The sequence below is a fragment of the Spermophilus citellus genome, assembly GCF_964194105.1.
Source record: "Spermophilus citellus genome assembly, chromosome: 7".
Lineage (NCBI taxonomy): Eukaryota > Metazoa > Chordata > Mammalia > Rodentia > Sciuridae > Spermophilus > Spermophilus citellus.
In genome coordinates, this window is record NC_138188.1 from 120,567,249 (window position 1) to 120,594,404 (window position 27,156).

Sequence of the window (27,156 nt, forward strand, 5' to 3'; positions counted from 1 at the left end):
ATTCATCTATTTTGAAACAGGATCTCACTAAGTTGTCCTGGCCTCTAACTTGTGATCCTCCTGCCTCAGCCTCCCAAGATGCTGCGATTACAGGACAGCACCACCACGCCCAGCTTGTCCCAGTGTTTTTTAAATATGGAAAAAAAAAAGACTACAATTGATGGGCCCTTCAACTTCTGTTCTAAGAATCTGTGACAATAAGAACTCTTGTGGCCTGATGTTCCTATAGGGCACTGCACAGATCATAGGGACATTTCTCTTCCATTTTAGTCATCTGTTGAGACACAGAGACCTTCAGGAAGATGAAAAGAGGCTGAGTGTTGGAAATGGCATGAGCAATACACAGCTAGACTTGGTCTTGTAAGGGGAGGTCAAGAGGGAAGCTGCTGAGCCTGTTTCATGTACCTCTTGCACTTAGGGAAGTATCTTTACTCATGGAGAGCTTTAGTACAGGTTGCTGAGCACACAGATACACTGAAAGGATAAACCTCGGTCCATGGCATAAGATCACATTTTGGAAAAGGATGCAGCACACCATGTAGCACCGTGTCCAGAGGCCAAGGCAGCCCAAGTGGGGGAGTCTCATTATTTCCATTTCCAGCCAATAATTGAGACCAAGAAAAATGGAAGCCACACTTTATTAGCTATTTTCTACATCTGAACCCGTTCTTTCTCCATCCTATCCCACCACCTCTCATCTCACACAGGGTACTATATCCCCAAGGAAACTTCTTTGTGATTCTCAGGGTGGGAGGAGAAGAGGACTATTATTTTGGGCAGGTCCTGGGCACTCATCAGAGTGCTGCTTTTCTTTGGGGAAAGGAAGGACAACCAGCTTCTTCTCCTCGGGTTCTAGGAAGAGGAAGGACACATCCAGGGTGTCTCCCTGGGGATTGGTGGTTAGATCCAGCTGCACTGGGAAGGCCTCCTGAAGGCCTGTGCTCTGGGGATCTTCAGGCTTCTCATCATCCAGGTCAGGAAGGTACTGGATAGAGGTTGGTGCCGTTTTGTAGGAAGCCTCGGAGGAGACTGCATTTCTTTTGGGGGGCTCTTCTACGTTGTCACCCCCAGGGGACTGAATCTGAAATAACAATGTTTTAAATGCAGAATTCCATAAGCCACATCTGGTGGCAGGCTAAGCTGGTCTATACCTTTCAGGAAGAACATTTTAAAAGGAGACCAGCTAGAGGGATGGGTCTCCTGGTGAAGGGGTTAAAAAAGAAAAACAGAAAAGGGCCAGGGGAACCAGGGCCTGTAGAGGACTGACTGCAAGCCTCCTGATTTCAGAGCTGAACAACTGTCCAGAGAGGCTAAAAGTCCCTGGTGAGCGCTCTCTCTGTTCCTCGTAGGGGCAGCTGCAGGCACCTTCTAGTGTATATTCTGTGCCAGGCCCTACACAATGCCCTTTGTCCAGTCCTCTCACTTGTCCCTCTGGGATCTGAATGAGGTCACTGTTGCAGTCCCACTCTATAGATGAGGAAGCAAGAATCAGGCCACACGGCTCATGAATGCAGACCAGGACCAGCACCGGTGGCTTGTCGCAACTCAACCAGGCTGCCTCGCAGTCTTAGAGCTCAATAAACATTGTTGGAGGGGGATGGGATGTTTTCATGGATGACTTCTCCCTGAATTTGGGAATAAGATTTCTTAGGGAAACTGAGTTTAATGCTTCAGAGGCTCAAGCCTTCTGAGCTGGTAGTGCCCTGTTTCTGAGTGTGTCTTCCTAATTCTGCAGGACCATAAATGTGACTAAAACGAAATGTGACAGGTCTCTGATGAGCTACCACATGGGTGTGGCCTCAGGGTAGCCTTAGTGAAGTGGTAATCGGGGATCTTGGGGAAAATCAAAGGGGATGGGATGGTGGCTACTAAATGTAAATAATCAGCTCTTCACAAAAAGATAATTAGGATGAAAAATACCTACTTGTGGGAATAAATCACAAGTCACAGAGACATATTTTTCTGATGCTCTTTGAGCCAGAGAACCTTCGCAAAGACCAACGGGCTGAAAGAAAGAAAACACAAAACTATGTTAAGTATTAAGATTACTGATGATCATAAATGGAAATCAACTTATTTTTGGCTTTTGAAGACACACAGCCAATCAATATTTTATGCTCTTACCATAAAATGGCAGATTTTTGAGCCAATTCTGTCATCCCTAGAAATTATATAAACTAGGTCAAATTGCTTCCAAAATTCAGTATTCAGTATTTAGTATTCCTTGATGAACAGATCTCTGATTATTAGATATTTTTTTTTGTATTGAGCAGAAAGTTGTGGCTATAAAATTTTACCTCTTGGTCTTAGTTCTATATAAAGCTTGTTTTTATCTTTTAAATAAAATCTGCTTCATCTTTCATACAGCAGCCCTTTATGTATGTCTCACTTGAATTTCCTCTTTTCAGACAAAACCATTCTCAGTTTCCTTCAACCTCTGTTTATAGCAAACTAAAATAACTTTGTTTTCTTATCACAAATGTAATAAATAGTTATTTAGAATACAGACAAAAGAAAATAAACTGGGTGTAGTGGCATGCCTGTAATCCCAGCAACCTGGGAGGTTGAGGCAGAAGGATCACAAGTTCTGGGCCAGGCTTAGTAGCTAAACGAGGCCCTACGCAACTTAGTGTGACCCTTTCCAAAAATCAAAAAATCAAAAGGACTGGGGATGTATCTCAATGGTAAAGCACCACTGGCTTTAGTCCCCAGCGCCAAAAAAAAAAAAAAAAAAAAAAGAAAGAAAGAAAAAGAAAATAGAAAAAAAAAAAAACATACTTGTTGCCTGCAACAAGTCATTTGATGTCTTTTCTTCCAAAGTTTTTTCATATTATATATATTATTTCCACAAAACTAGTATTATATTATACATATTATTTTATAAATATTTTGTCACTGAACAGTATATTATGAAAATCCCTTTATGGTGTTAGATATTCTTCTGTGATTATCTTTATAATGGCTATCTAATATTCCTCTGTATTATCTTAGCAAGCTTTTTTGTATGACAACCACATTGAATGCAACTTTTTTGTTTAAGTATCCAGCTCTATCTTTTCACATATCTCTAGTTAGTTCCTTAGAGCAAATTTCTAGAAGAGGAATTGTAGATTCATAGAGTATGTACATTTTCAGGTATAGTAGGATATTATAATAAATTAGCAGTTGCCAGGGGCAGCAATGAGGAATAGCTGTGAAAATGGCTATGGGGTTTCTTTTGGAAGCTAATGAAAATATTCTAATGTAATAAAGTGTTGGTGACACAACTCTGTGAATATAATAAAAACTAGGAATCGTACACCTTAAAAGGATGAATGTTATGGTACATGAATTATGTCTTAATAAAGCTGTTATTGTGAATAAGGGGAAAATTACTTTTGGTGCATTTTGCCGAGCTTTGCTCCAACACATTGTACCAATGTACATTCCCACCAGTGGTGTCTCAGATGGCCTCAAGTTGCTCTCCCCATTATATATGCTTTCTTTGACTTTTTTTTTTTTTTTCGGTAGGGTACCAGAGATTAAACTCTGGGCATTTTGTATTTTATTTAGAGACAGGGTCTCACTGAGTTGCTGAACACCTTGCCTTTGCTGAGGCTGGCTTTAAACTTACTATCCTCTGTCTCAGCCTCTGAGCCTTTGGGATTACAGGTGTGTGCCACCACACCTGGCTTCTTTGACTTTTTACTTGACTTAATCTTTCTTAAAGAGTGGTCTAAGGAATGGAACACCATGGTGTATTCCAAATGTAAGGAGATTTGTTCAGGTAGAAGTAGGATCATCACCAGTTCATCTATATTTTATGGTCCCCATGACCAATTTTTGCAATATGGCATCATATTGAAAATGAAAATTGTACTTATAGTTGAATAAAACCCCTTATCAATGCATCTAGGCCTGCCTGATTCCTAACTTCTCAGTTGTTCTTAAGGGGAATAAAAAAGGCACATGCTTTGCAACATTTTATGTAAAATTTATGTTGCAAATACTTAGAGGTGACTGTGAACACAATCTTAAATTATGAAGACATTCTAGAATACTCACTGCAGAATCAGAGGACTGGAGTGTGCAGCTACTGGCCTGGGATCTGGTACAGGGTGACTCTTTGATTAGGTATTCCACAAAGTAAGAAGGCCCAAACACCCACTATAATAAGACAAGGGTTGAGATGTTAAAATTAAACCTTGCTACATAGGAAAAACACTCAGGTTTGCAGCATTACATTTACAGAAAGGATACATATCCAGAGGCATTGCCAACACACATATCCATTGTCCCTGTAGATCCCCACAGAGATCAAAGCATGTACTATAATTTGATTATTTAGAAAACATGATCAACATAACTTTCTTTAGGATTAGAATGGGCCCTAAATACTTTCCCTTAGTAAGCTTATTTTTCCTCATATAGGTTTGTCTTTTGTATTTTTGTTTTTCATATGAAAGATATCAACGTGGGCTGGGGATATAAATCAGCTGGTAGAGTGTTTGACTCACATGCAGCACAAGGTCCTGGGTTCAATCCCCAGCACCACAAAAATAAATAAATGAAAAAATAAATAAATGAAAGATATCAATGTAAGCAAATACAAATGAAACTCCATTTCCCCTAATCTATAGAACTTAACCTCTACCCTAGGTCTTAACATGGAGTGCCTGTTGTGTTGTGAAGTAGTCCATGGTCAGTCAGATATGAGGACTAGTAGTAACTAGTAAACCTAGGTAGAACCCCACCAATGAGACTATGAATCCATTTTTCTTCTTGCCTTCTGGTTGATGAAATAAAATCAAGTCACATGACTCATAGAAATGGCATGGTATAATACAAGCTGAAACATGATTTAATGTGTATTAAATCTACCAGGAAAGGGAATGTAGAGGGCCTCTTGGGTTCTAATCAAAAAGAGTGCCTGGATATTCTCCTTTCAGCTTAGAAATCTACAGTGACTGGTATGAGATACACTGTGTAATCGACCTGGGCATTTTAGCCTTACCTGACTTGACCCCCTGGTGACTTTGACGAGAGAATACTGCTTTGAGGTGCTCTCATTGTTGTATTTTGCAAGAGACTCTGTGGCAGCTTCTAGAACTCTGGGATCCGACAAGTCAATGGGAACTGGGCTTGGGCAGTCAGGGCACATATTGTAAACTTTTCTCCGAGAAACTATTGATGTCAATAAGAATAGATTAAAAATATCATGGATTTTCAAACCTATAATAGTCATATATCATATAAGGTAAAGATTGAATAGATAAGATAAGGCTGGAGTGAAAAATACATTTTCTAGAAAAGAAATTAGTTGTTGGCATTGAGTTTTCTGTGGTGAGCAGTATTATTTTTATAAAGAAATCAAAGCCAAATTGTTTCCACCTCACACAAATGTATCTACTCTAGGAATTGTGCTCAAAGACAACATAGTCCACTATTATTGATAAAAGACAGAGCACCTCAACTAATTTAACATCTTCTCCTTTGCCTCTGTACCCCAATGCCTTTAAAAGTTTGGGCTGTCATTATTGCCATGTTGTATTTATCTTTTAGTCCTTAATAACTAGCATCATATCTTGCACATAGTGAGTGCTTACTACATGCTTATAGATTCAGTAAGAGACATAGCAGAAGGTGGAAACACACACCCTTTTGGGCTGGAAAATGTAAGTGACCCAGAAAACAAAATTGGTCAAATCACCATGTGACTAATGGTAGAACCACAATTTCTGTTTGGGAGGCGCTGAGGATGACAAATCTATTCTGAAAATCAGGTAGGGAATCTGCCTTGAAATTATTTTTGCAGAGAAAACACATTATTTTGATTGATTGTTTTGGGGACTGAGGAAGATTATGGGGGAGTTATGTCCAAAGCTTGTCACTCCTGCTTCATCCCCACCTGTCACTTTCTGACTCTCTGAGCCCTGGTACCTGGGACTCCCATAAATGTCCTGAGGCTATTCATTAGTTGTTATTCTCTAAATTATTTTGGGTGAGTCTCGTCTTCACAACCTGGAACCTTAAGCTGTAACTAATAAAACGTTTGTTCTGTTGCCTTGTGACTTAAAGGAACCAATTCTACTGTTATCACCTGGATCGTGTTTGAAATGCAGGATCTCCGGCTCTGACCAGGCCTATGGCATTGGAATCTGTACTTTAACAAGATCCTCAAGGAGAGTCACAGGCACACAGCAGCTTGATAAGGACCCATATCCTATCTTTTCATGCTATGAAGTGCTGGCTTTCCAAGGGCTTTCCCTTGTGAAAAGAGGATACAGAAGGACGCATGTGCATATTTCAAATGTCACCAGTTCCCTTGCTATTATTTTATATGTTCAACAATGTGAGTGACTCCTTCAACTTGAAAAGAACTAGGGCGTATGTGGTAGGGAAAAAGAGAAAACACTCTATATTCTAAAAAGAAATAGAAGACTCCAAGTCAAAGCAGTACTCGGTCTGGGTTCCCTGAGTGGTTTAGACCAAGTCTTGTAGGAATGCATAACAGGAGAGCACCCCTCCTTTCTTGAATAGTGAAGAATGTGAAAGAAACTGTATACGCGGTGTTCCTTAAAGAATTGGTAGGAGTTCCAATGACAAAGTTCATCAGAGGCGGGCATGCTCAGTAAAGGGAGAGGAGCAATCAAGAGGCAGATATTGGAAAGTACAGTGTGTATTCAGATAATATTGCGGCATCCAGATGACTGGAATATCAGGAAAATAATGGCAGTAATGGCAGAGATAGCTAGAAGGGAGCCTGGGACCAGTTATAGAGAATGTGCCATTTATATAAGACTGAAAATTTAGAATTTAATGCAGGGCATTAATATAGAACTATTGAAGGTGATTTAGGAAGATTAATTGTGGAAAAAGAAGCAGTGTAAGTTGAATTTCAGTAGGGAGGTAAGTAGTGGAAGTTTAAGCAATACAAAGCAAGGATAGGAGAAACTGTATACACTCTCGGCAGAGCCCTGTTTCAACAGTCTTTCCATCTTTTATTAAAATTAACAAAATCATCATGATATCTTACCTGGGCGAAGAGTACAGTTATAAGCAGGTAAATAGAGAATTCTTCTTGGCATGTTAATGTAAAACATTGCTTTACATTTGCCATAAACCTGGAATCAACAAATACATTTTATAACATGGTTGATTTAAAACCACAAGGTTTGAAAATACTCCCCAAATTAAAATTTGGAGGTTTCATTGTAAAGTAATGAGAAACTCAAAATCAAATTCTGTGATTAGGCTGGGAAAAATTGAAATTTATCATCAAACTGTTGAACCATTTCCTGGGACACAGTGAGCTATACTTCCCAACCTCCCTCAGAGTTAAGTATGGATCACTGAATTCTAACCACAAGATGTGAGCAGAGTAACTACTTTTTGGTCTGGCACACTCTATTCGCTATGCTCTTTCTCTTGAAAGATGCAGCTGAGCGTGGTGACAACAGAAACCAGTAGTTGAAGATGGCAGAGCCTGAGCCACAGCACAGGAGGAACCCCTGTCTCCATATTCCTCCTGGAGTAAACCCCTCCCCCACCCTCCACCCCACCTCTGCTCAGAAACTTCTGTTTTGAACTCTGCATGAACGAGAAATAAACTTCTATCATGTTAGAGCCAATATGTGTTTTTTAGTGTATGCGTTGTCATAGATAGTATCACCATAACAAATAAAACCAACAACAGGGTGAACAGACTATTTGCTTTAAAAAATCAGTTAGGTGTACACTGACGAATTTGGTTAAATGATTAGAATACATCTTGTTTTTAAGGCCTCTAGAATCTTCATTTATTTATTTATTTTTTTGGTCCCCTGTAAGCTGCCATCCCTCTGTGGTTACCCATGTTAACCATTAAGGATGAGTCCATCTATATCTTTCTCTGTGCAAAAACTTTATACACACACACACACACACACATATACACATGATATATCTTTAGAAAATACATTTTGATCAAAATTTTTACTTCTAAACACATCATTATCTTGCATTCCTATTATATAGTTCATATCAATTATTGGAAATAATCACAGTGTGATTAAAAACCAAATCAAAACTAATGCTATTATTTTCAAATCTTTTCAATGGTCATCTTAGAAAGGATGGATTCTGAGGCCCAATAGGTCCTATGGTTACAGAAAACTCTTCCTTGGCACCCTTGAGGGTCCCCATACTGTAAGCCATCCCTTTTCCAGGCCTCAAACCTCATGTCAGTGTTTACTAAAACCAAAAATGAAAGCAAAATAAAATGGAAAGCTCTCCCTCCATTGCTTCTGCTGTCTATCTTAATCTCATAGCCAGAATCTTTTCCTTAGATCTTTCTCTCACAATTTAGACACTGGCTCAAAGCCTACCAGAGAGGTGTGGAGGTAGAAAACCATTTGGAGGCAACTTTTCAATTCTGGTCAGCATTATCCTAATGTGTCTTCTCAGAAATGCCTCTGATTAAATTTGGTTCTGTCCCCAGTGTTCGAATAAGCACATGTGCACCTCGTCCAGGAAATTATACAGAGGGATATATTTTAAAAATGGCATACACTGAACAGTCTTCACCCTATAGAACTTAGTTTCTTTCCTGATAACCAGCACTCACTGATTCATGCAAGAGCCTCTCACTGCAGTCCTTCCATGACTTCCTGCTCTGCACATGGCAGCTGGTTTCCAGAACGTCCATAGTGAGGTAGAACAGGGATCCCAGGTCATCCTGTGGGGTGGGAAGGGGTGGAGAGACACACCATATCCCAGATGAAACAGAAACCCATGAAGACTAGATAAAACTGCCCCTGATTTCTGGGAGAGTCAAAGGACATGAGGTTTGTGAAGATGCCTTATAAACTTAGGTGTCAGAGAAAGCACATTGTAAGCACTTGTTCCCAATAAGAGCATCTTAGCACCCCCTGGCAGAGGAGGGCATGGCATTCTTAGCAGGGTATCCAATTTGAAAAGCACCTGCCAACTGGGGGTTCCCATCCCTCTGGCCCATCTCTGCAGTCTGTCCAAATGCCTATCTCAGAAGGGGGACTGTCTATCACTTGCCTGTCTCTGTTCCCAGACATCCTTCACTCGGTTGAGGGCCAACACATAGCCATCCTTTTGTTGTTTGTTGATATCCTGTAGAGCTAAGCCTGCGACTGACAGCACATCTGAGTCATTGCAGCCCCTAGAGACCAGTGGTGCAGGTTTCGGAATCTCCCTGGGTGGAGACACAGCCCCGTAGCAGGTGGCCAGGATACAGAGTACCAGCAGTTGGAGCAGACCCATTCTGTGGGGAACAAGGCCCAGGATGGGTCAATCCGTGAAACTGAAGGAGCAGGCTGTTCAGTGGGGCTCTTTAAGGCAGACTTGAGCCATTTTATCATTGCAATCTGAATGGCTGACAAGGATTTGAAATACTATTCCTAACTTATCACCTTGAATTCTGAACAAGCATTTCCCTGTGTCAATACTTTGGATAGGATTTGCCAATGCTGTAACCTTCCAACCCGCAGCAATCAATCTTGTATTCATGTGTGCACATAAACAAATGTAAGTTTCTTAAACCTTTCCCCCAAAATCATAGCAAACATTTGGTTAAGGCTCTTAGGAAATCATAACTAGATTCTCCTTTGTGTCCAGGTCTCCACCTGAATCAGAATAATGGGGGGGGGGAGTATCACCTTTCCACATTCCTCATTGCTGGTCTCCTCAGCTGGACATTTACCTCAGGCAGCAGCGCAAGATCATGGGAGCCCAAGAGACCCAGGGAGTTCTGACTTTCCAGCCAATCTCCTGAGTTCACCACTCATGTTAGACCCGAAAGGCAGCCTTAGTCACCTACCACAAGCACAGGTGTGTTTCTAATTAGGAGCCTCACTTGGTTATTTTAAGCTAAAGACTGTATTTAAATGGAAAAAGGCTAATGAGATTTCAAAAGTTCTCACATAATACTCAGACTATTCTTCCTTCTATGGAGCTAATGGAAGCAAATTCGTAAGGGGCTAAAATCTACTACTGAGAGAAAGATAATGATGGGCAGGTAGGCTGGAACACTGGCCAGATACTGGTTGGGACTCTTGCCTTCCTCCTTCAGCTTGTTTGGGGTCAAGGAAGGTTCTACTTATTGAGGCTGTATGAAAGACAATTTTTTTAAAAACATTTACTTTCAAACACACACACACACACACACACACACACACACACACCAGCTGTAATTTATCACGAAAAAAATAAAAGATCCATGACAAAAGAGAGCTTCTAGATTAGGTTATCTCCAAAAGCTTTCCTGGAAACCAAGTCATGAAAGGAATAGCACCCACACCCTACCTGCCTTCTCCACCTCCCTGTCTTGCCCAAGGGTTCTGTTCAAATTGGTTTAGGAACCGTTGCCTCCATCTGTGTGCAGTCTTGGAGAGTATCCACACATAGAAAATATTAAAGGCTCTCAAAATCTTTGGGGAGATGAAAACCATTTAAGCCACATTTTCCTACACTTACTGGACTATGAGAAAGCTGTTAATAACACCTGTAACTAACCCACAAGTATATTCTGGGAATTTACATACTAGTAGGTTAGGATAGCTGTCTGTGAGGGTTTTTTGATGAAATGAAAATTTTGACTGGAAGTGGAGATCTTCTAAATAGATTGAAAGAAATGTCCCTCTGGTCTGAACCGAAACACACGTGTAGTAAGCCATGGCTGACAGAGTAAACGAAATATAAGCAAAACATTTAATAGTTCTAAAGCAGCTATGTTTACTTAAATCTTTGCTTGCACATTAAACAAATATAAATACTTGTGTTGCTGGCTGTATCAATGTGGTTGGTTATTGTAATAAAATTTAAATTTCATTAAAAATGTGAACGAAGGGTCTGGGATTGTGGCTTAGTGGTAGAGCACTTGCCTAGCATGTATGAGGCACTGGGTTTGATTCTCAGCACCACATATAACTAAATAAATAAAAATGAAAGTCCTCAATAACTCAGAAAAAAAAATTTTTAATGTGAATGGAAACAAGTTTTTTTTTTTCCTCATTAGATAGCTGTGCTCATAGACAGGGAAATCATAATATCTGGGTCACTAACTGGGTGGTAGCACATAAGTTCACTGAAAACTACTCTTAAAGATAATTTAATAAATCCAACCGGCATATTTTCCAGATGAGAAAACTGAGGTTTAGGAAGATAGAGTGCCTAAAAAAAAAAAAAGTCGTAAGTAAATTAATGGCAGTACAGAACCTTCTAGTTTAGAATTCTTTTCATTGGGCCAAAATGATAGCAATGGCCTAATTGTAGTTCAATTACGTATTGAATGAACTTGGGAAGCCACTTACTTGCTGTAAGCCTCCATAGCTAAATCTGTCAAATGAGTGAATCTTAACACCTGCCTCAGAAATCATCCACATGGAAGACCAGACCAGAGCTTGGCTTGCAGTGCCAGCTCTTGACAATCACGATAGCTCTCTATAATTCAGCAAGCACTTACTGAGTATCCCGAAAATGCTTTCAGGAATTGAAGGTAAGACCAATCTGATTTGAAAATGGCTCCCAAAGTTCATTTCTGATGCAACAGTGTTGAGAGGTGGGACCCTCAAAAGGAGGGTCTGCCCTCACGAATGGCCTCGTGGCAGGATCACAGGAGTGGGTTTATTATGAAAGCGAGGTCGGCCTCTTCTTGCCCCCTTTCTCCTTGGCCCTCCTGCCTTACCCCATGGGACAACATGGCAAGAAGGAAGGCCCTCTCCAGCCCTGGGCACCTTGACCTTGGATTCCCAGCCTCCAGAGCTGCAAGAAACAAATCTGTTCTTTATATGTTCCCAGGAATGCTGTTATACCAACACAAAATGGACAAAGACTAATAAAAATTGATAAGGTACAGTCCTAACTAATTTCTGGAAATAAACAAGAACTTTTTTTTTTTATTGGTTGTTCAAAACATTACAAAACTCATGACCTATCATCTTCCATACATTTGATTCAAGTGGGTTATAAACTCCCCTTTTTTACCCCAAATACAAATGCCAAATGTCTTCTTTGATATAAAGAGAGCAACTAAGATCAGAACAGGGAAGAAGAGCATGAGGAAAAGATTAACATTAAACAGGGACGAGTGGGGTGGGAGAAAGGGAGAAACAAGAACTTTTTGAGGATTGATTTACAGAATGCAGATCTAAGGATCTCTATTCTTTACAGGTGGACTATCGGCATGGCTTTTCAAATGAGAACAATATGAGGAGAATGTACACAGAAACCAGAAATGGGTATTGTTAAAAAATTCGAATTGAGAGTCCATTAGACTGGAGAGGCTCTGGCACTTTAAATTCCTACAGGAACAAATCAAAGCCCAAAGTAAACAGAAACCTGAAACTTGAAACCGAACCAACCAGAAACTACCAACTAACCTTTAGCTAGGAACTTTCCACGTACTCCTCCAGGCAAAATTGTTTTCCTTGTCTTGCTTCTGCAGAAACTTTATGAAAAGTTTCCCCATCCTGTTATTCCTGGCAAAGTGTCAGCTGTTGTGGTCCAGCGCTACCCTGAATGCTCAAATAAACTCTAAAAATTTAAAGATGCTCAGGTTTTTCTGTTTGTCAGGATAGAAAAAGACGTTGCAATTCTGGGATAAAACAGAGTTAATTTTGCAATCAGTACACAAACGTTCTTTGAGCTGTTTCAGCAGGTAGGTCTGAGGCAGGAGGAAATGAACCAGCCCCATAGGTGAAGGCCACTAGTGCAACTACAGTGAAAGGCAAGATGAAAACAAACAGATTAAAAGGGACCCAATGCTGACCCCATGGTCAGGTGGACTTCAACACAGATCCTGGATCAATCTGATTTGTGTGAGGTGAGCTTTAGTGGCAAAACCTTTTGGAAGCCCAGTTCCTCCTCTGTGAAGTCAGGTTAAAGCAGTTTCTTAGAGCCCCTTCAGTGCCAATGTGAAGATGGCACATAACTTCATCCTGTCCCGAGAAGATGCCACTCCTCAGGTCCATCAAGATGGACCTGTTCACCACATCCCAGAGATCTGGGTTTCAAAGTAGTACCAACAACCTGAGCCCAGTCCCTTCTAGTGTGCAGAGTATGGGAGTCATGGGACACAACAGGATAAAGAGCATAGTCTTTGGAGACAGCAAGTCCTGGGTTTAAGTTCTACCACCACCACTGTGTGGTAAAGGGTCTGAGACACCACGGGCATGCCATCTGATTTAGTTTCCTTTTCTGAAAAACAATGATGCTCTCAGAGTATGCACAAATGTGTAGAAAGAGGACAACATATTTCCTCTTTCCCTAGAAGCCCTGGCCAGGTACACATATATTTGGTTCCTACCACATGTGGGGACACTTTAGTATCAGCATAGAATTGTAGTTTCAGCAGAGGAGTGAGGAGTGAGGCTTTGAAGACAGATCAGCCTGGGTTTGAAGTTTGATTATGGTTCAGGGTAACTGTTGAATCCAGCACCATCTAGTAGAAATACAACATAAATCACATTAATTCTATCATTTCTAGTAGCTGCATTAAAAAGTGGAAAGAGGGGCTGGGGTTGTGGCTCAGTGGTAGAGAGAGTACTTGCCTAGCATGTGTGAGGCACTGGGTTCAATCCTCCGCACCACATAAAAATAAATAAATAAAGGTATTGTGTCCATCTACAACTTAAAAAAAATTTAAAGTTGAAAGAAATAAAGCTAATTTTAATAATATTTTGTTTAACCCAATCTGTCCAAAATACTATTTCATATGTGTGATTAATATACAAAAATTGTGAGACAGTTTACATTCTTTGTTTCGCACCACAACATGCTTCTGTGTAGACTAGCCATATTGAAGGTGTTCAAGAATCAGATGTAGCCACTTTCTTAGACAGCCCAGGACTAGCCCATGGAGCCTCAGATTCCTCTGGTGTAAAAGGGAAGGCAGCAGGGGTATCCATCTCCAAGGTGTGATAAGAACTGATCACAGGAGTTGTAATGTGTTTAGCAAGAGCCTGGAGCATATGACACCCAGGAACAATGATCACTGTCAGTACCTCTGAAACCTCACCTTATCCCACCCAGCACGGATTCCCATGTGACTGTGCCAGTGGCCTTTTCCCAATCCAGCAAAAGGGAAGTGGTCACACCTGAATGGATTTATCACCAGGTGAGAGTCAGGTTAGAAGAAACAGGCAATTGTCCTTGAGTGAAGAGGAGGCTCTAGAGGGCATCCTGACCACCTGCCTTCTGACACTGGAGTGATTCAGGGCAGCAATTTAGGATTGTTGACTTTAGAAAAGGGAGAAGTCAGATAGTTGAGGTTTTGCTTGGGGCAGAGCGGGGAGATGTACAGTACAAGCTGATCTCTAATCTAGGAGATTAGATCTTGGGGGAAGTTACAGGCACCTAAGAGGGTAGGATGTATACTCAAGCAAATTATTCAGCAACCACGGCACTAAAATATTAGGCTAGTGTTTTCCTGGCTAAAAATATCCCTGTAATGAGTCTGTTTATCTTTCTCTGTGTCCTTTCCCCTCTTTATCTTTTCTCCTTCCACAAACACAGAATGAACAACAGCTGAGGCCCAGCATGATACATAACACTGAGAAGTCCTCAGTATATGCCCAGCCCTGAACTAAATATTTTGTGTCCCTTCTCTCATTTAAGCCCACGATCAACCAGGGCTATAGAGACCACTCTTATTCTCACTGAACAAATGAGAAAATGGAGGAACCTCTGTTACATAACTTGCCCAAGGTCTCAGAGCCAAGGTTTTCATTTGAGGTCTATGTCTTCAGAGAGGCAGGCACAGTTCTTGCCCTTAAGAAATGGATAAAAATGGAATGGAAAGCAACAGAGGAAAAACTCGTTCCTCTGGGGCAGTCAAGACAGGTTTCCTGGATGAGGTCACATTCAATCTGGGGCTTGAAGAATAAATAGGAATATGCTAGGATGGGCAAGGAGAGGAGGAGGATGGTAAGAGAAAGAAATGTCCTCAGCACCTAAGAGGACATTTGCTTCCTGTGTCTTCCTGTGTTCCCCAACCCTCCCAGCTGACCCTTCTATAAACTGGATGTTTATTGTTCCCAACCCACCCAGTAGCCTCAGGTCAACTTCGAATAGTCTGTCGCCTACTACTTCCCTAAGTACCCTATATTTAGAACTTCCCTCTCTCCTACTTTGATCAATTACGTTTAGGCAATGAAAAATTTCAGAATATCTAGAGCACATTTTTCAGTATCAGATATACTCTTTAGGCAAATCTGCCTGATAGCATCAAAAGTGTGATTTCCTGCAAGAATCTCTATTTCCTGCACAGATTCCGGGTGCGACCAACTTGGGTTCAATTCCAGCTCAGCACTCAACAGCCATACCAAGGATGAGTTTCCCACCTTATCTGAGGCCACAGTTCTTCCACAGGATGGGAGGATCAGGTAATGCCCATCTGGCACACCCTTTATCAAAGAGACTCTAAAAGATAAGAAAGGGAGGATCTCCAATCCACATCCCATACTCACAGTTTTGTTGGTCGATGACAAGACATGTTAAGAATTCTTAGTCAAAGTCCTCTCTGGGTAGTGGTACCTGAGAGGCAGGGCCTCAGCCTTGAAGGTCTTGCAGTTGGTCCTTCCTAAGGACCTAGAGTTACTCAGGCCTGCAGTCTGACTCTCTGCACAAGTAACTGAAGTAAAAACCTGAAGGTTGTTTGTTAATTTCCACTGGAGAGGGATGCCCATCCTAGCATTTCCTCAGCAGGCTGGACAACACTGACAAGTTCTTTTTCTCTGATCATCCTTTAATACTCTGCAAACTGCACCGTCATTTCTGAACTCCTGGGAACAAAACAGTGCTTACTGGATTCCAGATCCAGGTGCACATCCTGAATCCTGAATTGGAGGCGGGGTCCCAGGTACAAAGACTAAACTTCAATTAGGTTCAGTGTCTTCCTGAGGAGCCACCCAGCACTTTGTTCAGACCTGGAATTTCCCAATTTACTTCACCAGCACCTTTACAAGCCAACTCAGAGGGTGCAGCGCATTTCCAGAAATGCTGATGCAGGTTCCGGTCAATCAGCTGTCCACACACTAATCAAAGATGGCACTGACTGCCTATGACAGCATGCCAGGCACTGTGCTACCTGCCAGGTGCTTACACCTCCTCCCCCACCCCCAGGTGAGGCTTTGTTGGAGGTATCTTGACTCCATTTGACAGTTGTCACCCCAAAGCATGTGTCCTTTCTAATACCCCACATATGTCAATATCTGCCAAGTGAACAGAACCAGGATCTGACCACAACATATGTTCTCATGGAGGGCCTCAGGTCTGACACACTTTCTCTCAGTGGAAGCTCAGCTTTGATTCAGCTGAGCTGGAATATTGGGAGCTAAGAAGATTCAGATGACGAAATGAAAGCATATGGTTGCAGGTAAAATTGAAGGGATCAAGGGAAAGGTATGTGCAATGGAGATCCCACCAAATTCCGTTGCAGGGAGGGATATCTAGCAATATTGAAAATAAAATTCTGAATATAAATAAAAGACAAAATAAATTACTCCAAATTACCAGTACTATTCCAATACCATTTTATGCATAGTTTTGACTTTTGAAATCATGATATTGTTTTACATTTTTGGAACAATAAAATTCACTCAACAAAGCTGAGAGGAGAGGATACTAAAATTAAATACAAACAGAAACAAATGAGCCTCTTCCAAATGAATACTAAACACAGTGAAAGGGGAAAACAACCCCTTTGCACATAGTTCTATGACTTATATCATCAGTTAAAAGGGGGTGATGCAAAAAACTCTTGTTTTTCCATAGCAGATTGGATATAGCAATTCTTACAACTACAATATTGAGACAATTATATCACTGCTCAAGAACCGGATACTCATTGTGAGAGAGTGAGAATGAGGGAAGACAGAGAAACTCTGGGTTCTTGGATTGGTACTAAAGATGGAAGAATGAATTCATAATTTGTCATAAAGCCATATGAAATTAGTATTCTTTTCAACTGTATCTATTGAGAAAGTTTATAATCAATGAGCCCACCTGTTGCCCAGAACTTGGTTTCTAAATCCTACCCTTGAGGATTTCTTGAAGAAATGGTTGATTTCAGAGAAACAGAGAGTACAAGTGGACCGTGTACAGAAAGTAAGGAAATATTCAACGAATAAAGTCATATAAAAATAAACCACTTGAAGGAAATCCATTTCTAAATTGTGGACAATCTAAGCATCCAAATACAATGATAGTAGTGAATTATAATCCACTCAACAAAATAATGACCAATGGGTCTGTACTGATACTGCGTAAGGATGAAGGAAACTTTTTGCTTACAATGAAATGCCATTTGCTAAATACAGAAGAAATGATGGATTAGAAAGTCACCATTTTGCAACCATCATTGTAATAAGTAATCCAGACAGGAATCTTCAATGTATGTTAAAACTATTGAGTGAAATTTGATATGGAATAGGTTATCTGCATAGTTTCCAACTATTTCCTCACAGACTACTTATTGATTATAAAGAGAGAAATTATATGTATATATAATTATATGCAATTATAGTTATATATCAAAGAAACCTGGAAAACACACCTTGACTAAATGATCAAAACTAATATCATTGTTATTGGGACAAACAGATATCAAGTGCTTGCTGATGTGATGTCCTGAGAAGGACATGTCCTCATTTCTGTGGTATGTGGAGGGGGAAGTGGTGGTGTTTGAAGGACATTCTACAAAACAACCAGTATTGACTTAGGGGTTACAAGTAACTTTTAGTGAAATAACAAATGCAGACTCTGCAAATAATAAATCTGGCTTAGAATGAATGCACACACACAAACTCATGTACACAAACATGAACAAGGATGTGTGTGTGTGTGTGTGTGTGTGTGTGTGTGTTTATACTCTGCTATGGGAGTGCACAAGAGAGGTAGCTAACCCTCTCATCCTGCTGGAATTGCACTGGAGACAGGGGGAAAGATTATCTAACTCCAGGATGAAACTCCTGAAGTATGCCTATTGTTGGTAATTACCAGCTGAACTTGGCAATTCCTTTTGGTGCTGTTAGTTATGAATAGAAAGAGTGAAGGCAAGGAGAGAGGGGAAGGGGGACAAGAAGACAAAGTGAGTTAGTGGAGAAGTGAGAGAGTGGAGACTTGTATCCTGAACCTGAAGGAAGTGGGTGAACTTTACATTCTCTGCCTTTCCCCACCACTGATTAGTAGTTTCCAGTTCATAGGAACTGAAAAACGATATTTTTGAAGTTGGTTTTATTTTTTTAGAGGTGAGCTTTTTTTTTTAATTGTTAATAAGCCTTAAAAACTATTCTTTCCAGATTATAAAAAGTTAGTTAAAACTGTTTAATAGGAACAATCTTGGGCAAGCAGAAATAGCTTTGATTTGGGAGATGACAGCAACATATGACTGAGAGAATCCACAGGGACTGGGCAGTCTGGGCCTCCTTCAGCCTCTGCCCTAAAACGCTGCTGCCTGATGTCCTGCTGTCCATGATATAAGACACCTTAGATCTCCACCAGGCTACAACTGTACTTTAAAAATAGTTTTTCTTCTTCAGTGTAGTGGAAATACCATGCAAGCAGTCACTGCAGAACCTGCTCAGCACAGGTGCAGAATAGCTTTGGTGCTCTCTGGGTTTGTCCAGACATTCTGAATGTCATCCATGTAGTTATTGAAATCTATCTGAGCATTTTGTAGGACCAGCTGTCCAGGGGTGAGGCCAAGATCCTCTGCGCCTCGGGCCAGTCCTCACAGTAGCCATGGTTTGGGTCTCTGCATCGCCACCTGTTCTGCTTTTCATAAATGTGGATCATGGACGCCACATAGTCCATCGAAAACCCGGTATTTCATTAAACTCCTAGAACTTGGAGATTATAATCATCACAAATTCTTTCTTTTTTTTTAGTTGTATATGGACACACTATCTTTATTTATTTTTATGTGGTGAAGATTGAACCCAGTGCCTCACACGTGCTAGGCAAGCACTCTTCCACTGAGTCACAATCCCAGCCCAACGGATTCTTTAAAAGAACAAGGGTGCAGGGGCTGGAGTTGTAGCTCAGTGGTAGAGCACTTTCCTAGCACGTGTGAGGCATTGGATTGGATCCTCAGCACATATAAAATAAATAAATAAAATAAAGGCATTGTGTCCATCTACAACTAAGAAAGATATTTAAAAAAAAAAAGAACAGGATGGAGGTGAGAAGAGAGAGATGGTGAAATTCTATGCAGGAAGATGCTCAAAGGTTGAGAAATTGTCCCCCAAACTTTTCTGAGAACTAGTTTGCTCATCCTGAAAATAAGAATAAGAAAATCTCCCTCCAGAGGTTGGTGATACTGGAAAATTTGAGGCACTAGGCATTTTCTCCCTGTCCCCCTTCCTGCCTATATGTAGTATGACATATATCATAGAATTGTAGGGTTAGAGGTTGAAGGGGCCTTAAAGAGTTTGTGGGCCAAACACCACTTCCTTGAAATTATGTAGTCAAAGTCTTGAAAAATTATATAAACTGCCTGAGACCACACATCCACCCAGGAATTGAACCCAAGACTCCTCAACTACTGTGTTCTTAGTGAGAGTGTAGTGTTTGTTCTTTTCACTGTGGATCATGGAACTAATGGATAAATACATAATTATCCATTAATTGCAGGGTGAATCAATATCCTCCCAAGCAGCTTTGATCTGCAGCCAGTTCACACTGAGTTCCTGGCCTCGAGTGGGTTTACATCAGAGGACAATGACCTCAGGAACTGGTTTGTTTTCTGCCTTCTTAGGACTGACACTGGCCTAAGAGGGGGGCAGTCCTGGGGGGAGGCCTCTGCTGTGTGCTGTCATGGACAAGGTAGAGCTTAGAGTTGGGCACACCTGTTGGATGGCATCTGTCCCCCTGCTGTGTGACTTCAGGTATAGGTATAATTTATTTTCTCTGGCACTCAGTTTCCTCATCAATAAAAACATAGACAAAATTCATATTTACAGGATTAAATGAGATCATGCATGTGATACATGCCTAGCCAATAGTAAATCTTAATGATTGGTGATTTTTCTTTTGGCCCAGAGATATTTATTCCTGTGAATAAAAAGTTTGGATTACTTACAGTGGGTTCTGCAAGCCCTCCTGTGAGTGGAGGGCTTGCAGAACCACTGTAAGTAATTCAAACTTTTTTTTCTCATTAAAAGAAGGCTACTAAAGTGATTTAAGTGTATTATAGAAAAATAAAAAAGAAAGCAAATAAGAAGATAAAATTATCCTATTATACTGTTAATAGTTGATAGATATCCTTTATGAATATATCACACACATTTCTATATATAAAAGTAATAAAGAACTATACATACTATATTGTATCTTGCTTTTGAAATCCAACAACATTATGGACATCTAACGTATAAATAAACCCATTTCTACAACTTAATTTTAAATTACTACACAGTAGTCCACTGACAGCCAAATGTTCAAACCAATTGTCTTTGTGACTTGTTTAGATTGCTTCCAATTTTCTGCTTTTAAAAACAATGCTGCAATTAACATCCTTGTAGGTAAATCTTTGTTTGATTATCATTGTTTGATTAGTATAAATGCCTCAAAATGGAATTATTGGCCAAAGGAAATTTCTAATGTTAAAACTTCTGATATGATTTGCCACACTTTTCTCCAGAAATATTATAACAATAGAATTCACACTAGCAGGATGTGAACCACCAGGACATGTCCTGCATCTGAATGTCCCAAACACAGTAAACAGAAACCTTTCTCTTAAAGGGGCAGGGAAGGGCTGTGAAGTTTGAGTTAGTGGGATCCTCCGTAGGTCTGGATTTTGGTAGGTAAAAGGAAGTTCCTCCACTCTAGTGAAGTCCTAAGTTCTTCTCCAGTGAATGAGGTTTCTCATCCATGTCAGGCACTATGCTAGATGCGAGAATAGAGAAATAAGAAGCATATCCTATGCCCTTGGAAGCAGAAGATTGCATTAAAATTTCGAGTCAACCACAAATGTAAACCTAAGGGTTAGGTCTGCCCTAAACCAGACCTGGGAAAATAAAGGGGCCAAAGGAATGAGCAAGGATTTCGTGGAGGCCGTGGCCTCTAAGACAGGCTTCCAAGAGCAATTAGGAGTTACTCTCATGAAGAACCAGAGAAGAGGAGAGCGATCACACATTCAATGCCTGGAAGTGGGAGCAAGCAGATTCAGGATAACTATACCCAGGAGCCTAGGAGTCTATAACCCAGAATCCAAACCCAGAACTGTGCTTAAAAGGAAGGAAGGAAGGAAGGAAGGAAGGAAGGAAGGAAGGAAGGAAGGAAGGAAGGAAGGAAGGAAGGTTGGTTTGATAATGAGTGCCTATATTTCCATTGTATCAACTGAAGAATCATTTGCTCCAGTGGCTTAGAGAGGATCACAGACACCACAGAGATGCAAATGACCAGTCAGTGACAACAGAGAGGACAGGCTACCTTATGAGAACAGGGCAGTGCTTTTAGTTTAAATGAAACTTCTCCGTGTGTTGGGTATACCTGGTTTGTAATGAATAATTCGTGATAATTATCAGCCCTTTCTATGTTTTAACAGGTAACAATATAATTTTTCAAGTGTTCTTTTTAAGTTAGGATATCAAAATTTTGAGCTGAGTGTGGTGTAATACTTGTAATCCCAGTGACTTGAGAGGCTGAGACAGGAAGATTGCAAATCTGAGGCTAGCCTCAGCCATTCAGCAATATCCTCAGCAACTTGGGGAGACCCTGTCTCAAAATAAAAAATTAAACAAATTAGGGGTTTGTGGGTATGTGGCTCAATAGTAAAGGATCCCTGGGGTTCAACCTCAGTATCCTCCACCCTGCAAAACCAAAACTTTAGAAATATTCATTTTGAATGAACCAGGCCCCAAATTTCATGAGTAAATGTTTTTCTACACTAGTTTTATGACTTGAGATTGTGTGTGTATTTGGTGTGTGTGCGGGGGGTGGTGGAGAGAAAGAGATGAGAAGAGGGAGGGTGAAGGAATGACAAGATACAGAGCCAGGGTGGTAGGCAGCAGGAATCTGAGGGTCTTCTGTGATAGAATGAATTGCATTGCCTCCTAAATGTCTTGGTGAGTCACTAAGGTTTTTGAGGACTTGGTCTCCAGAAAGATAATTCCACTCAGCAGAGATAAAAGGCCCCAGCTTCTCATCACCAAGATCAGAAGTAACCAGAACAGACATGGTGTCATCCATCCCGTGGGTTTCCAGCTCATGCTGTGGCTTCCCACCTGCTGTCAATTCCCCTACTTCATATCCATCTTCTCTTCCTGAAAGTCTGCCCCATGGAGTTTGGGCTGCATCATTGGATATGGAAACAGCTTTACAGGAACTGTTTATCTAGCACCCACAATTGCATAAGCCAATTCCTTTTAATATCTCCCACTGGTTCTGCTAAATCTGACTGAATCTTGACTGATACAGTTGTGAATGGAGGAGACCTGCTGAAGTGATGGCGGAAATAAAGAGGAAGGAATGGATCTGAGACACATTGAGGATGCAGGAAATCAAGAGCTGGTGAACAATCCAAATGACGGCAGGGTGGAGGTTGTGGCTTAGTGGTGGAGCTCTTGCCTAGCGTGCATGGGCTACTAGGTTTGATCCCTAGCACTATATAGGAATAAACAAATAAAATAAAGGCACTTTGTCCATCTACAACTAAATATATATATGTGTGTATTTTTAAAAAAAAATGGCGGCAAAGAGGAGGGCAGGGTGGGAAATGACCCTGAAGGTGGAGGCTCTACAGCTGGGTTGGGGAGTTATGCTACCATTGCAGGAGTGGAGCAGGCTTAGGAAGGAGGGGGATGGGGGCTTTCATTTGAGACTTCAGTTTGAAGGGCCTAAGGTATCTCTCAGTGAAGATTTACAATTGGTGTTGGCTAGATGGACCGGAAGCTTAAAGAGAATGAGTATCAGCAGCAGCAGGCAAAGGCAGAGGCTGGAGCATGGGAGAAGCTGAGCTTCCTGTGGGAGAGCTGGTAAGGTGATGAGAATGAGGCAGAACTCTAGGCAAAGTAGTATTTAGAGAGGAAGCAGAGGGAGGTGAGCCTAAAGAGTCTGAAACTGAAAGACTGTGGAGCAGAAAGCCACGCTCCTTAGACCAGGAAGGATTGGATTGAAGAAGGAAGGGGTGGTCACAGAGAGAGAAGCCATGGGGAGCTTGATCTGCAAAAGAGAAAGGCTAAAATCTACCTATTACCATTAGCATCTGCGAGATCCGTAGTGATCTTTGTCAGCAGCAGTTTCAGAGGACTGTTGGGACCAGAAGCCAGAGAGCAGTGAAAAAAAATGAATGTGAGTTCATGATCTTGATAAGCGTGTAGATCATGGTTTTTAAAAGCTTGGCTGTAAACAGAAGGAAAGCAACACATGAAAGAGGAATATAGAGTCAAGGAAGGACCTTTGAAAATATAGATAAAAGAGATAAAAGCATGTTTATACACTGAGGTTGTAGGGCCATCACAGGGAAGATTAGAGATCCAGCAGGAAAAAAAGGGAAAATGTAGGGAATATTATCACTGAGTTGAAGTTACAGGAGTGGGAAAGATTGCCATTGGGAGCCTATAAAATGAGAAGAACAAGGTGAAATTGCAGTGCCTCTAACTCTAAATGTCAGGAAGCTCTAAAGAAAGAGTTCCAAATTGGAGATTGACAATGACATTAAACATTGCAGAGAGCTTACCTAATATGAGAAGGAAAACAAGTCAATGGATCAATGGTTTTGGCAATAAGGTCAATAGTTACCTTTCCAGAGCCATCTAATTATATTGCTATAAATATGAACCAAAGCATAACAGAGTGAGATGTGATAACTAGAATAACTCAGGAAATTGTAAGTTTGGGGAGGAAATGATAATGCCAAGCAACGTTTGTAAAGGTTCCCTGAGATGGGCATGCTTGTATTTCAGCAGAAAAAAGAAAAAAAGATTGGCAGAAACTCTTCTTAGAAAGTAATTTGGTGATATATATCAAGAGTTATAAAGTAGTATTATTCTGGAGTCTTGGTTCTATTTCTGAGGCTCTACCTTTTACACATAATAATATTTATCTATTTTTTCAATATTTATTTTTTAGTTATAGTTGGACACAATACCTTTATTTTATTCATTTATTTTTATGTGGTGCTGAGGATTGAACCCAGGGTCTTGCACATGCAAGGCAAGCGCTCTACCGCTGAGCCACAACCCCAGCCCACATAATATTTATTGTTGTGCCACTTAAAACTGTGAAAAAGAGATAACCAGCTAAACAATAAGAGAACGGCTCAATAAACTATGGTATGTCTACTTGCTAGAATACATACTAGCTACCACAAATGATGTTTATGATAGTAATACAGAAAATGTTCATGTTATAAGGTCACATTGCAAAACAGGACAGACTTTGGAAACTACAGTAAAATTATACTGGGTGTTGTTTTTGTTTTTGGTACTAGGGATCAAACCCAGAGGTGCTTTACCACTGAGCTACATCCTAGCACTTTTAATTTTATTTATTTATTTTTTAAAGTTTTGACTTTTAATTTCTTAATCTTTACAGAAAAACACCAGAACATATTTTTCACTTCTGGTGATATAGCTGTATGATCCTGTTTTCTATAGAGTCAATCTGTTTCAAAAAGGCTCTACAGCAGAGCTCCTTACATGGTACATTTCAAGAAAGTGGCATTGACATTACTAGAGGTTTCCAATAAGCAAATTTGTCACGATCTATATGATTCTAAGTATAAATATAAATGTTTCATTTTTCTAAACAGTCTGGGCCCTAGTTTACTGTTTTTGTTAATGACATCAAGAGGCCACTTGGAGTGATTGACCTGTGCCATCTAAGACAGTGTGAGCTCACTCTGTGATGTTCACACAACTAGGAAATTCCATAACTATGCATTTCTCAGAACATATCACCCTTTTTATGGGAGGAGAAAGACTATCTGTGAGCTGCAGACAAGGAGGTAAGGATGGATGACTTTGGAAATACACTGGAGGGAATTCTTAGATGAGAGTATTTATTTCACTTGGCACCGGAGATGTTTGACTTGTTGAGGGTTGAGAAATGGGAGTATGATCTGAGATTTGAGAGGGGCAAGCATGGATTAGCCATTGTGGAGACTAGGAGATGAAATGATGGTGGGCAGCTCTGTGGTCTCATCTAAGGATGGAGAGCAACTTTTGTGAGGGCATCATGAGCCAAGCATGGGACTACAAATTTGTTGCAACCACTCTGGGAAAGCAGTTTTGAGGTTCCTCAGAAAACAAAATTCAAATGAAATCACCATTTGACCCAGTTATCCCACTCCATAGTATATACCCCAAAAACTTAAAATCAGCAAACTACAGTGATGCAGTCACATCAATGTTTATAGATGCTCAGTTTACAATAGCTAAACTATGGAACCAACTTAGGTGCCCTTCAACAGATGAATGGATAAAGAATTGTGGTATATATACACATGGAATATTACTCAGCCCATAAAGAAGAATGAAATTATGGCATTTGCTGGTAAATGAATGGAACTGGAGACTCTCATGCTAAGTGAAATAAACCAATCCCAAAAAACTAAAGGCTTAATGTTCTCTCTAATATGTGGATGCTAACCACAATAAGTGGGGGGAGGGAAAAATAGAAGTTCATTGGATTAGACAAAAGGGAATTAAGGGAAGGAAGTAGGTGTGAGGGGTATGAGAATAGGAGAGATAGTAGAATGAATTGGACATAACCTTCCTGTGTTAATATGTGAATACACGACCAATGTAACTCCACATCATGTACATCCACAATGGGAAGTTATACTCCATGTATGTATGATATGTCAAAATACATTGTACAGATAGATATACATTAAGTATACCGAAAAGGAAGAATAAGAAGAAAGAGCCAATGAGAAGCCCCTCAGTCAGAACTACAGCCTGGAAACAGAAATAGAAAGTGCAATTGGAGATGGGCCCTGAAAAGGCAGGCAGTCCCGAAGACAGAAGTCAGAGGGTTGGGGTGTATCACTGAAACAACGGAGGCAGGGTTGGGGTCTGAGAACAAGGAAGTGAAACCAGGAGGTGTCCCATAACTTGAATGACAGAGACAGATTGATGTTCTCAGTGAGGCTGAAAAACAGGCTGAGCTGATGAAGTGAATCAGGGCTGCACAATAAGATGGCTGAGGGCAGAGAGAGGGTGAGGCAAGGTCTGCCACCCAGGAAGAGGATAATGGCACCAGGAGGGTGTGACTGTGGGAACCAAAGGGTGGTGGAGATGAAGCAGGGGCAATACGGCAAGCTAGGGAGAGATTCGGATGTTGGATGGGTGGGCCACTGGCAGGGTGTTGAAGGTGACTGGGGCAGGCGAGGAGAAACACCAAAGCCACTGGTGAATGTGGGAGGGTCCCTGGGGAGTCAGATCAACTGGGACAAGGATGGATAGGGGCAGCCCAATGGTGGGGAAGAGCAAACACCTCCCAGATAGAGGTAAAAGAAACCCCTGAACGCCAGTGCGGAGACAGGAGACTCTCAACACCAGTGCCTGGTCCTCAGAGACAAGGTGCAGAGGAAACCACACCGTCCACTGCAGAGGGTGGTGATGGAGGTGGGGGTGTCATTCCAAAAAACGTGTGTGTGTGTGTGTGTGCAGTGCTAGAAATCAAACCCAGGGCTTGCACATGCTAGACAAATGCTCCATCACCGAGCTACATCCCCAGCCCTTTTAAAAATGTTTTATTTTGAGATAGGATCTTGCCAAATTGCTGAGTCTGGCCTCAAACTTGCCATCCTCCTGCTTCAGGCTCCTAAGTAGCTGAGATTACAGGTGTACCATACCCAGCAATAACAAAAAAAAATTTTTTAAATATTTTTTTAGTTGTCAATGGATCTTTATCTTTTTACTTATTTATATGTGGTGCTGAGGATCGAACCCAGTCCCTCACAAAAGCAAGGCAAGCACTCTGCCACTGAGCTACAGACCCAGCCCCAGCAAAAGAAAAAAAAATTGAGACTTTCTAAATACAAGACAATATCTTAGTTGGGTAGAAGAAGAAGAGAATGAGTTATAATGGTAGAAGCATACCACTTTAACCTGCTTTTTCATCTCAAAATATAAATGTTTTTCTATATGAATTGTTACTTTTTTTATAACATGGTTTTAAATTTCTACAAATAATCCATGGAATGGATGTAGCATA

The 27,156-nt window shown here is 40.8% G+C and overlaps 1 protein-coding gene across 1 annotated transcript; it reads right to left on the reverse strand.

The window, feature by feature from the left end:
- Positions 1–742: 742 nt before the first annotated feature.
- On the reverse strand, positions 743–9,270 carry FETUB (fetuin B; the record flags this gene model as incomplete). The annotated part of the gene is made up of 7 exons (XM_081302067.1): positions 9,028–9,270; positions 8,585–8,695; positions 7,016–7,103; positions 4,994–5,163; positions 4,045–4,146; positions 1,925–2,005; positions 743–1,081 (listed from the first exon to the last, which is right to left on the reverse strand). Exons 1-7 carry the CDS (start codon positions 9,250–9,252, stop codon positions 743–745), a joined length of 1,116 nt encoding a protein of 371 aa, XP_081158193.1. The 5' UTR covers positions 9,253–9,270.
- Between the last annotated feature and the right edge of the window lie 17,886 nt (positions 9,271–27,156).